Source organism: Lagopus muta, chromosome 1 (genome assembly GCF_023343835.1).
Source record: "Lagopus muta isolate bLagMut1 chromosome 1, bLagMut1 primary, whole genome shotgun sequence".
In the NCBI taxonomy this organism is placed as follows: domain Eukaryota; kingdom Metazoa; phylum Chordata; class Aves; order Galliformes; family Phasianidae; genus Lagopus; species Lagopus muta.
Genome location: NC_064433.1, coordinates 48,256,994 through 48,269,976, shown reverse-complemented (window position 1 = coordinate 48,269,976; position 12,983 = coordinate 48,256,994). Strand labels below are relative to the sequence as shown.

Below are 12,983 nucleotides of genomic sequence, written 5' to 3'. Positions count from 1 at the left end.
AATGCCGTCTTCACCACTACTGAAACACACATCCCACCATCTCACTGTGCTCACATCCACTGTCTGGAATGTTCAATAAGCATTCATGAATGTCAAAAGGTGCCATTTTCCCGCATGGAGGAATTCAATGATACACCTTTGCTTCATATGCATTTCCATGTCAGACACCATTTTGTCCGACTGCCCATCTGCTGCCCTCTGTCACAGCAACATCATGTAACAGAATGTTGGTGGGAAGGTTCAGCCTCTACTGCCAAACTCCAACACAGGTCAAGGAAAATTAGTTAATTCTCATCTCTTCACCAAACCATCAAAGGTGTAGCTGGACTACTTTGTTATATGCTTTAAGTAGTTATTAGCAAACTTCAGTTTGAAAGTACGTAAGGGCTCAGGCAGTCAGGTCTTTCGAACTTCACATTAACTTCAAGACATTAATACTTCAGCACATTTACAGCCTGCCTGACACAAGCCAATGTGGACTTCTGGCTCAACCATTTTATGTTGTTTTAAACAAAAATGTTATGTGGTTATTCCTACCAGAAGATGAACTGTACAAACAACCCCACCAAAGGATGCTTTCTTCACTGGTATTAAAAAAAAGCAAAGGAGAAGAACACCACACGTTTATCAGAAACATTTTCATCAGCTTCTCCTTCAGGCTGTAAATCCAATTTTCGAATTGAACAACAGCAACAAAAAAGGTAGCATTCAACCTGTCAAGTAAATTTTGGTATTCTTTATTAACTGCTTAAGAGACCTATTAAATTAATGCTTCCAGTTATTCCCATACACTGATGGAATTTTTACACATCTTTCCCCTTCCAGAACAGCGAGCCTCTGGAGATCCATTCTTGGCTACTCTAGCCCCAAGCAACACTACAGGATAAAGACATGTTTTGAATTATGTCATGTTGAACTTCAATGGGAATAGCTTCAAGGAAACTGAGTAACTTATAAGGGATAAGTAGTAAACAATAGTCTTCAGAAAACCCCATCAGTCTTCACCCTACAAAAACAGTTTGCATAACTAAGTTTGTATGAACTGTTCATTTTAACTTTATAACAAAACTAAGTTCTGAAAGCTTAAGCTCCATTTAAAACAACAGCATTAACTGCTAACTACTTACCACTAACTCACAGCAAATCTCAGAATCAGCAGAAAAATGACAGAGGGCAGAAGATTCTTCTTCAAGATCTGTTTTAACAAAGCAGTTTTCTCCGCTGCCTTAACTACTACACATCACCGTAGTTATTCTACTCCACAAGCAGAATCAGTCTTCCTTTCATAATTGCTTCTATTTTAGGATTCTGAAGAGGTTACAACATTTCTTGGTCTGAGAGTGACCAGGGATTAAGTGAGAGGCTGATTTGTGCAGAGCAAGCTCTCCTCTTATGTTTCCTATAACCATGAAGGAAGTGGGATACCTGTTTTACTCCTGGACACAACATGCTCCTCGCCTTTGCATGCTGACTGAGGCAAGATTTTAAGTCCCCTCTGCTATATAGAGAAGCCTTTTCAGTTTCTGCTTTGTAATCAGCAAGAAGTTAAACTGACAGGACAACTACACAATAGATTTTGAACAGTTCAGAATTGCTTTTAAAGGATCACAATTTATGACACAGTTTTACATAATCAGTTGTTTGTTCCTCACAGTCCAGAAAGAGACAATATTACAATCTACTGATCTTCAATCTGTACTGTCAGAGATTCCTTATGAAGCAATTCTATCACTATTTCTATCTATCTGATCTTAGTTGTAACAGAACTCCTCTACATCAGTGTTCCCTCCCACCCCCCCACCCCCCACTTTCCTCCAGAAAACATGGAATTTTCATCAGAAGCATAAACATACTTTTTCCCCCCCTATGCGATTAACACATTAACAATCTACAAAAAACAGCAGTTACAAGTGGGGATTATCAGGGGACAAAGTCTGCCTCTATGTGCAGGCCCACTCTGAAACACTACCACAACTTCCATCCTCACACAGGAACTACTCAGAAAGACATCACTCCACAAAGCACCAGGCTGCTGCTACAATCCAGAGCAGTCATTGCTGGCACTGTTTGCCCACAGCAGCTGTAGGGCTGGAGCTTTTAACTTACATCAGAAGTCACAGAGGGATTCAGCATTTGAACACAACACACTTCTACATCCCTTCCATACTGTGCAAGAAGCAAACAGGCCACTAAGCACTGTTAGAAATATAAATAGAAATATTTTGCTCCTTTAACCACTCTTTATGCTGGTTATTATGTGCTGATGGTTATGCTGGATTTGAAAAGCCAATGACAGTATCAGTACCAGTACCTGAAGTTTGCCCTTAGATTTCACAAAAGCTACCTGCCTCTGTAGCAGCTGCCCCTGCCTTTTCCAAGAAGATAAAAACTTCCTCTAAAATCAAACAGAGAAATTAAGAGAAGCCACAACCACACAGTGTAACTTCATCAGTACCTGCACCTCACAGAGTGACTGGCTCCAGCAGGACTGACTCTTTCCTAACTGAGCACTCTGTCCTGCTCATTGGTGATACTGCTCGCCCCTCAAAACTGTCTGCAAGATAAACACAGGAGCCCAAGTACTAAGTATTTTCTGATTGGGAGAAAAAGAGGAAGAACTTTTCCTGAGCGAAGGCTCTGATAGTTACGGGTGAGGTGCCAGTTGCAACGAGGTTAACTCCTACTCCGTAATGCACCTCCAGGACTGACGCTCACCCCACTGCTCCGCAAGATTGGCAACAGAGCCGGGCTAACAACTCCTTCACCAGCAGAGAGCCCACAGACAACAGCCCAACATGGGACAGCTCCATCTTCCGCCAGAAAAGCCTCCCGGTCCCAGAGGGCACACCGCACCGCTACCCAGGCAGAAAGAGGGCAGAGAGCCGGGATGCGAGGCGCCCTCCTCGACGAAGCGAACCCCTCCCCTCTCCCGAACGCGGTCTCAGCGCCGGGACAAACACCCCGGCAGGACGAGGCCGCCGATAACGCTACGGTGGAGGAGGCGGAAGGGGGGAGGAGGAAGAAGGGAGGGAAGGGGAGGTCCCGTACCCGCGCCTCCCTGCAGAGCAGCAGCTCCGGGTAGCTGAACTCCACGCAGCCCTCCTCGGTGGGGTCCTTCAGCACCACCTCCAGGCGGACCGTCTGGCGGAGCGGGAGCGCCTCCTGCGGCGGCGGCGGCTCCTGCCGGCTGCCCTGGCGCGGCGGCGGCGGCTCGGGCCGGGGGGGTTCCCGCTGCGGCGGCTGCTCGGGCCGGCCGGGCTCGCGGGGCGGCTCCAGGCGGGCGGCGCTCTCCCGGGGCGCCGGCGGCGGCGGCTCCGTCAGCGGCACCTCGCGGCCCGCCGGCGGCGGTTCCGGCTCGCGGCCCCCCGGCTCCCGCTCCAGCGCCGGACTCTCGGCCTCGCGGCGCCTCACGGGTGACAGGCTAATGAACGGCACCCGGCGCGGCTCCGCCATCCTCCGCCGCCCCCCCGCCCTCTCACCGGCCCCCGCCTCGCGCGAACGGTGACACCGCTCTCCGCGTTCCCTCCTCCCGGCTCCTCCTTCTCCCCTCCCCCCTCCGCCGCCCGGTCTGAGCTGCCCCCTACGTTCTCCTCGCCGCCTCCGCCATCTTGGCGCCCCCCCACATAAATAGAAGCAGGCCCGAGGCCGCGCACGCGCCCCGAGGCCGCCGACACCGTCGTACCGCCCCGCGTCGCGGCTGTTATTGCTCAGCTTCCCCTCGACGTCAGCGCGCCCGACGGCGCCCGCCCTCGGTTTCCATGGCGATGTGCACGCTGCCGCCGTCGGAGCCTTAAAGGGGCCGCCCGCACGCGCCGCGCCGCGCGGGGCAATGGCGGCCGAACCGCTGCCGTCCCCACCCCCCGCCTCGCGCCGCACCGTTGGCGCCCGGGGATCGCGCGCGCGGGAGGGGAGCGGCCGCCCTGAGGGGAAGCCCCGCCGAGGCGGGAAAGGAGAGGGGAGAGCAGGGGTAGCGCGGGACGGGGTGAGGTGCGATCTGCGCTGTCCGCGGAGGCGGCCCCCGCCGTCGACGGGCCTGGGCCCGAAATGGCTCCTTGAGGAGCTGACCTCCTTGAGGTCCTGCCCTGGTGGTCCCGTGAGGAAAGCGGGCTCTGCGGCCGTGTGAAGTGCTGGTGGCAGTAGGCTGGTGAGAAGAACTGCTCTCTGCACACACGAAGAAGGCAGGGTGTGAGCGGCATGCTTCCAAGAGCTTGAGCTGCCTGCAAGCAGGGTGCCTCAGTCTGCCACCTCCTACCTGACAGACTGATGCTGGCACTGCCAGGCAGGGTATGCCGACAAAGAAAGCACTGTGGAATCTCAGGAAACCATGAGCATCCCCATAACATATATTCACCTGCACTGGAGCGGGCAGGAGGAAGATGTTATCATCTTTTGTTCTTCCTTGGCTTCAGTGTTTCTGAGGCAGCTGAGTTCTCCTTTTAATTTAAAATGTACTCATGTTATGCAAGATGAGTGTAATTTGTGTATCTATTTTGATATTTACAACAAACCATTCCACACAGCCCATTACCCACTTTCCAATCTGCCTTCAGCACAGCTCTGTGATGTTTTCATCTCCCTGCATGTGAAGTTTTTTGACTTGTCTACTCTATGCTGCAGAGAACGTTCACAAAATTGGAATGCTGTTCCTGAACACTACAGTTTCACTAAAGGGAATGGAGAATGCTTCAGAATCTTACTTGCAGCAGGAAGTCATGGAGTGCCTGACCAGGTCTAGGGAACATTGCCCTGAAGTCCTTCTGAAAGGCTTTGTTGAATGCTGTAGTCAAAGAGATTTCTTTTGTCTTAAAACCTTTCATGTTCCAGTACAAGTAGGTCTACAAAGGTGGTAAAGGATCCAGAGGGGAAGATATATAAGGAGTGATTGAAGTCCCTGGGTTTGCTCAGTGCAGAGCAGAGGAGCTGAAGGGAGGCCTAATGGCGGCTGCAGCACCTCATAGGGAGTGGAGGGGCAGCGCTGAGCTCTTCTCTGTGTGACAGCGACAGGGCCCGAGGGAACGGCATGGAGCTGCGTCAGGGGAGGGGCAGCTGGGGGTGAGGGACAGGGTCTGCACCAGGGGGTAGAAGGCATGGAATGGGTCTGCCCGAGGCAGTTGGCATGGCCCTGAGCTGTTGGAGTTCAAGAAGAATGGTCTCAAACAATAGGGTTTGATTTTTGGGTCACCAGGAGTTGGTCTTGATGATCCTTATGAGTCCCTTCCAACTCAGGATATTCTATGATTTGATGAGCTAGCAAGTGTGGCACAGGTATTCCTCACATACATTTCAACTTTCAACATCATAAAACTATTTGTAAATCCCACCTGTTTTTCTGTTGCAAATTTTGTACATTTATCAGATGAGGCACACAATAACTACTTCTGGACTCAGTGTCACTAAGCTCCAGACCTGCAGATCCTGCTCTGCAGATTCTAGTCCTCATCAAAGTTTCTACATAGCCTGTACTATTAAGGCTTCTGATGGTAGAAGGAGACCTTTCCTTGTCAAAAGAGCAATTTAGTGCTGAGCAAACAGAAGTGTAACTGGGAAATACTGGGCTCTTTTGTGACTCTGCTGAATGCTTGTTTTCAAATACCATATGGGAGATGAGAGCTTGAAGTACAGTATAGTAACAGGAATATAACAATTTATGTTCATAGGTAATATTTGCACATATTCTGGAAAGGGGTGAAGATAAGCTTTGCACTGGAGGAATCTAACTTAAAAGTTGACTCTGACTTTCAGTCCTGTAGATACATATTCAGATGTAATGAATGTAAGACGTACTCCACAAGAAAATGAAGCTTGCAAGTTATCTGGAACCAGTACTTAAAATTCTGTTGATTATTGTGTAGATACACTTGAAACGACATCTTCGTCAGATTTGTAACGTGCTTAAAAAAAAAAAAAGAGCAATAATTGATCTGATCTTCGATAGGGTTACAGAGGAAAATAGTGCTAGTTCTTGGAAGCAGTAGGCAGCCATTTATTCTAAGTTAAGACAATGCAGACTTTGATATAAGTAGCAGCCTTTCTCACACGTAAGGTTTCTGTGGATACTTACTGTTGCATTTACATTCCCCCCTCTTCCTCCTCTCTTCTGGGAGATTAGCTAGATAAATAAATCCTCAGAGACCTGTTTCATCTAACATCTGAGCATCTTGGAGCACACCTCTTTTTTATGAGGCTGAACATTTGTTTATATGGCTAGACAAATAGTGGTTCTGGATGTCTGAATTTAAAGTGAAGTTACCAAAGCAAGCTTGCTGTAGATCTTAATATCTTGAACTAAATCATAAAGAGTCTTGGCAGTAGATCCAAGTGTAGCAGGCGCTGGAATAAAGTACCAATCGGTGGATTACAGACTTGTGTACAGAAATGGGTATTGGCTTCAATGTGTTGTAATTGATGGTGGCAACACTGGAATATTGCAAAATTTGCACCAGATGAGTCCTATGAATGCTCACTTAGGGACAGAAAGAACACTATGCAAGTTTCCTGGACCTACTGAAACAATATGAGGCTGAAGGTGACATTTCCTGAATCACGTCATTATCTCTTACGAGATGTGGTGTCGCCATTATGAGCCGGAGTCAAAACAGTATTCCATGGAGTGGCAGTGTGAATCTCCATTGAAGAAAAAAGTTGAAGATGCAGCCCTCAGTGGGTAAAATGATGTGCTCTGTCTTTTGGGATGGAAAAGGGATGGTCCTTCTGGATTTCCTGGAACCCAGACAAGCCATCAATTCTGACCACTATGTTGTAAGGCTGACTAAGCTGAAGGCTCAAACTTCCAGAATCAGAATCTTCCAGAATCTTTTTCTTGCAATACAATAACGCCAGGCCTCACACCACTTTGAAGACCATGGAGCACATTGCCACACCCACCATATCATCTGGATTTGGTGCCTTCTAACTTCCGTCTGTTTGGGCCAGTGAAAGGTGGACTGCATGAGCAATGTTTTTGTAGCAATTACACTGCCATAGCAGCTGTGATACAGTGGGTCACCTGCACTGATGCAGATTTTCTATGAGCACAGCATGCAGGCTGTTGTTCATTGCAGTTGAAATAGCTAATAGTGGTGACTATATTGAAAAACAGCATTTTTTTATCTGAGAATTTGCTCTATCAAATAGTGCTATTGTGCTGTTTGTATCTGTTGCTGTTTCCATGAAAAAAAAAAAAAAAAAGAAGCCTTACTTTTGGAACAACCTATATAAGTTTTCTTGCTTAAGTTTATGTGGCCTGGAGTGGCAGCTTTAAGAGCTTCTACTTTGTTTAAGGTGAACACTGGATTCTCCAGTGAAGTAGGAGCCAGACAGAACTCAGCCACTCAAAATTCACCAAAGGACACCTCTGTTCATTTGGGGCTTTGTTTTTGTGACTGCATCTTCGTTTTTCACAGGTTGTTTCCTCACCATCTCTTCCTGAAATCTTGGTTTCTTATAGTCCAACCAGGCATCTTGTTGATTGCTGTGGTTCCTTCACTGAAACTGCTGCAACTTTCGTTGCTGTGTCAGGAGATGCTGCAGCTGCAGGTAGGATGACATTGGTGTAGCTTTTGCTAGAAACGCTTCTGCATCACAAGAATCCACTGCACCAGCAGTGTGGCTGGCCTTGCTGTTTTTACATGTAAGAAGGCTTTCTGAATTTGAATGGTTGTTCTTTTTTTCCACTTGTCTTTTCTACCTACATTTTTTCTGAGTTTTCTCCTGGCTAATCCAGAAAGCAATGCCACAACCAATGGAATATAAAACTTGATCAAGAGACTTTCAGTACATGCAGGAAAACAGATATAACACAGCCCAAGGAGTAATGAACCTCTTTGTTTCTCCAAAGGAAGCGTCAGTGTCATGCAAACCATTTGGAACAAGTGTTCTTCCTTTCAACAAAAATACAAAAATCTTGCAGAACATACCTCAAACTTTCTTTCCTTTAGGAGAGAAATACTATTTAATTCTGCCAGACAGGAATCAGGCATATGTGTTCAGAGTTGTTACCAGATACCGCACTTTTAAAAGGTCCGAAGTTCTCTTATTTAGTGAGGTAGACAGTACTTTAGAAGGACAGTAGGCAGGTGGACGAATACCAGATTTTGAGGGTTAGGAAAAGCTCATTGGCTTCAGGTAATTAGGAAATGCTTTACAAGGGAATTTATCACAATTTCAAGGTAGAGGAATAGTGGTGAACTTTATCCCACACATTGGTGTGTTGTACCCTATGAACTGGTTAAACCTTACTTCTTGGAGAATGAAAGTTTGAACCTATGAGACACTCAAAATCTTTCAAGAACTTTAAGAAAAGCTTTGAACAAACTTAGTCAAAAAATCAAATTTTCAATGGCAACAGGACGTTTATTCTCCTTTTAAAGTAGCAACAGCTTACATTCAAAAGGTTTTCAAAAGGCTACATTCAAACTGCTCCTGGAGCTAGAGATCTCACCCTGAAAATGCTCTTTTCCTTCAGACTTGGCTTTAGATACATCCATTTCCTGCCATCAATCATGGTCTTTTAAAACTGTGTTGTGTACCAGGACAGCACTGGCTGTCTATTAGGTAGATGACCTTCATCAATGACATTGACAGTGGGATTTAATGCACTCTTTGCACTTGTGGATTATGCCAAGCTGTGTGGTGTAACTGACACAGCCAAAGGATGGCTAATACCATCTGGAAAGATCCGGTCAGCCTTGAGCAGTGGGCCTAGCTGAACCTCGGAGGGTCAACGAAGCCAAGTGGAAGGCCTGCCCTTGGATCATGACAACCCTCGCTATGAGTACAAGCTGGGGGATGTAAGGATCGAGTACAGCTGTGCCAAAAAGGACCTGGGGGTACTTGGCAGCTGGACAGGAACCAGCAATGTGCCCTCACAGTCCAGAAAGCCAACTGTGTCCTGGGCTGCATCAAAAGGAACACAGTCAGTAGAAGAGGAAGGTGATCCTGCCCCTCTGCTCTGCTCTTGTGAGATCTCAACCTAGTTTATCGTGTCCAGATGTCCAGTCCTCAGTATAAGAGAGCGGAGTGCATCCAGAAGAGGGCCATGTAAATGATCCAAGGGATGGAACACCTCCATGTGAGGACAGGCTGAGAGAGCTGGGGAAGAGAAGGCTCTGGGGAGACCTGGAAGTGGCCTTTCAGTATCTAAATGGGGGCAGAAAGAAGGAAAAAAGGGAACAGACTCTTTTTCAGGGTCACTTGTGAAAGGACAAGGGGAAATGGTTTCAAAATAAAAGAGGGGAAATTTAGATTGGATGTAAGAAAAAAGTTTATGGTAAGTGTGGTGAGGCACTGGCACAGATTGCCCAGAGAGGTGGTGGATGCCCCATCCATGGAGACATCCAAGGTGAGGCTGGAGGGGCTCCAAGCACCTTGATCAAGCTCTGGATGTCCCTTTTCATTGCAAGGAGGTTGGACCAGATGGCCTTTAAGGGTCTCTTCCAGCTCAAAAAATTCCGTGGTTCTCTGATGAAAACATAATGTTGGCATTTATCTCACCAGGGCAAGTCTTCAAGTTAGAAAAACAACAGGATTTACAGGACCACATGTAAATAGCACTGGGGTTTTCCCAACCAGTCAAAGGGAGTCCTACCTACACTGATTGTCTGTACTGTTCACATGTAATTTCTCAAAGTGAACTGCAAACTGACACCGCTGCTGTATGATTTGTGATTTTTGTCATCTACAGAATATTGTAATAAAGTAGCTAGTTTAAAAAAAAAAAAAAGATTGTTAACTTAGAGGAACTTAAGAAAAAATTGAAAGCCTCAAAAGCTGAATTTATGTGGAATAGCGGCATGAACTATGTTAGGAAGAAAAAAGAGTGAGAGAAAACAAAAAGAACTGCATCAACTGCATCTTGGACGAGGAAGAGCAAACTCCTCCTGAAGGGGTGGTGAGATATTAAGTTTTCTAATTAATGTTAAGCATCAGCTCTTAAGTGTGTTTTTTTTCCGAGCAAAAGATGGTAATTTTCTTCCTCAGATAACAGTAGCAAAGTCAATTCTAGCTAGCATTATAAGATGTAACAAGAGAAATGTTCTTATTTTCTTTAATGTAATAGTTAATAACTGTTTCTACTTCTGCTGTTAAAACTCCTTGCTGGAACAAGCAAGCACCTTTCATCTTCAAAAAATACACTGCTTTTAGAAAGATTTCCTTAATAGCACTAAGTCTTTCATGATTCATACCTGCTCATTTCACGGTTTAAAAACACCCACATATTTACTGAGATTGAGAGGGATTATGTGCTCAGAGTTGTCTCATCCTCTCCCCCTCCTCCTACCTCTCCACCCCCAGAGTTAAAGATGCTTGCTGAATGGGATACTTATCTGCAGTGAAAAGCCTGTTCCATCAGGCCAGCCCCCCTGGAGGCAGCGGAAGATTACCAGCCTGGCCGAAACTCTGGAGTCAGGTAATTGTTTTACCTTCTGTTATTGTCTGCTGGTTCTGTTCTTTCAGTAGTAATTAAAAACACACAAGTATCTATGAGTCACTATTTTAAGTAGCTACAGCACCCACCTGTAAAGCAAAGAAAACTTGGCTTTTCATAGAATTCTCAGCTGGAATAGTGGTTTTACACTCAAAGTAACACTGTTTAATGAGGTAAAAGGCTCTGGAAGTAATTCCCAGCAATAGGAAAGCTAATGTGCCATAGATTTGCTCTTCCAAGAGCTGACCTCGGGTGAGACAAATATCCTCACAGTGCCCATAGAAATGGACCCAGTCAGACCACAGGCAGCCTGGCCTTGCCCACTCACCAGCGTTGCATTTCCCTGTTTTCGTGAAATATTAATATTTTATTGATTATCAGAAAATGTTTCATTTATAAAACACTTACAAATATTGTAAAACGTTGTTTTAAAAGTACTGTCCATGTTCTGGAGACAACTATCAATCAGTGTTCACTCTTCCAAAAACCAGAATGACACATTCGCTGTAGATCACAAAGCAACCTTCTAGGAATTGTTTGACATAGGCAGTAATATTTGGCTGTGACCCTGGAGGATTTTTCTTCTTCTCTATTTTCTCCTTTGGCTTTCAGACTGATTTTACAAAAATTCCAACATCCTCACCACCTCTTTTGGTGCCTCTCAGCACTTTGGAAACTGCTTTGCCTTACATCAAATTCTACATCTAAATAAGTGCACATTATCGCAGCTGAGGATGATTGCATAAACAAATTACCGCATTTTTAACATTCATACAAGCTAGAAGTATTCTTTGCATGCGTGGTTCAGCATTTTCATACTTCCATGATTTTATTTCCAAGCCAAATTGTATTCAACAAGCAAAGCACATATTCATCCGCGGGAATTAACGACATACCAAGCTTGCAGATTGAACACAAAGCTGCTTTTGAGTTGCCACAGCATTAAAAATAGCATCTGAAAAATTACTTGTGAAAAGTGATTTTCCATACATGAATAATTTAAACGGACAAATGGAATTTTATTAAAGTCTGTTTTCTTACCATCTCAAGCTGTATTTTAAGAAGATGTATGAAATTTAAAGACTTTTTAGAATATTAGGACAACGGCAATAGCAGTGAGAAGTTTAAGATCAGAGCAGCAGCTACATACCAGAAATGCTTGTGAAAACAAGCTACATTTCAAATGTCATTTTCCTGGCCTAAACAGTATTCCTCCTTACATTGATAAGTAATTATACAGTCAGATGTAACTTACGCTGAGTACTTATCTGACTACTTTGTCACGGTTCTAAGAGATTTTAAAGTTACTTCTCAGAGTCGTACTCATTTGGAGTTCTCCATAGGACTTAGCATATTTCACAAATCAGAACAAACGTTGAATGTTCCCTGGAAGTAGGGCAAGGAAAGCAGTGTTCAGAGGTGGGGTGAGGGGAGGAGCAGATACGTGGAAAGCTTTATGACTGTGCTGTAAGTCACATGGTAGCAGCTCAATGGAAAGGGAAAACACTTGGTAGGCAAGGAGAACATGCAGAAATGAAAAGTGGATGCAGCAGCAGGACCTGCTTGAGAACAGCTATTGAGTGCAAAATCGAGTGCAAAATCATGTAAAACTGGCCTTGGAAATGGTTTTGCTCTGACCTGAAAACAGCTCTTCTGACTTTAAGTAGTGGGGAAAACCACGATAGTTTTATATAACTAAATTATTCCCTGTCTGTTAAGCAATGACTCAAGTTCAGAACTTGTGACCTCATGAATGAGTCAGACAAAAGTATGGTTTAACTTATAGAATACTATTACTATGGTAACCATCAATAACAGGAATATGACAGTTTAAGACCTGGTATTACAGATTTTGTAATCTAATTTTTCTGAAGTTTTCTTAGAAAAAGCTATCACATATAGACTGATATTAATGAGAAATGTTTAAGTCGTGTTAAATAAATTATTTGACGGACTTGAAAAAGACATTGTGCTTCATCACATAATGGCTAACCACATAATGGCCTCAACCTGAGTGTACACGTGCTGGTGAGAGGCAAGATTACCAGCAGCTTTGAAGCAGACGTGCATAAAGATCCCACCGTTCCTAAGAAACAAAAAATCAGGTAACAAATTCAGAGCTGTAGCATTACAGTGTGGAATGTGACTGCTGGAACTGAAGCATGCTTCTTTTCTGGATGACTTAAGCCATCTCTACATTATTAGATGTATTATTAGAATGTTATTGCATACCGTGTAACTTTGCATTGTTGTGTGTGGTTTTTCACAGAACTGACCATTCAAAAGTTGCTTACTGTGATCAAGGAACAGATGGTGAGGTCCGAGGCTCATCACTCTTCTGTAGTTACAGGGCAGCTTAAGTGTGGTGTGAGGACTCCAAAACAGGCATACAACTCCTAGGTCCATACAAGTTCAGCTTGGAGATGATGACATAGGCATTATGCCATTTTTCAGTTAAAATTTAGCTGTATCTGAGAAGTGCTCAGTCTGTCCTGTACATTATTTTGAAAGGAAATATGCTAAGTTCCAGTTCTTGAAGATTTAGTTGTAAAAGCAT

At 44.8% G+C, this 12,983-nt stretch overlaps 1 protein-coding gene across 1 annotated transcript in view; it reads right to left on the bottom strand.

Annotated features, from left to right (window-relative positions):
* UBN2 (ubinuclein 2) overlaps positions 1-3,486 on the bottom strand; it is a 53,546-nt gene extending 50,060 nt beyond the window's left edge. Inside the window, exon 1 of the mRNA XM_048947085.1 lies at positions 3,049-3,486. Coding sequence (XP_048803042.1) covers positions 3,049-3,453 — 405 coding nt within the window. The 5' untranslated portion in view covers positions 3,454-3,486. The remainder of the gene's footprint in view (positions 1-3,048) is intronic.
* Positions 3,487-12,983: the final 9,497 nt, after the last annotated feature.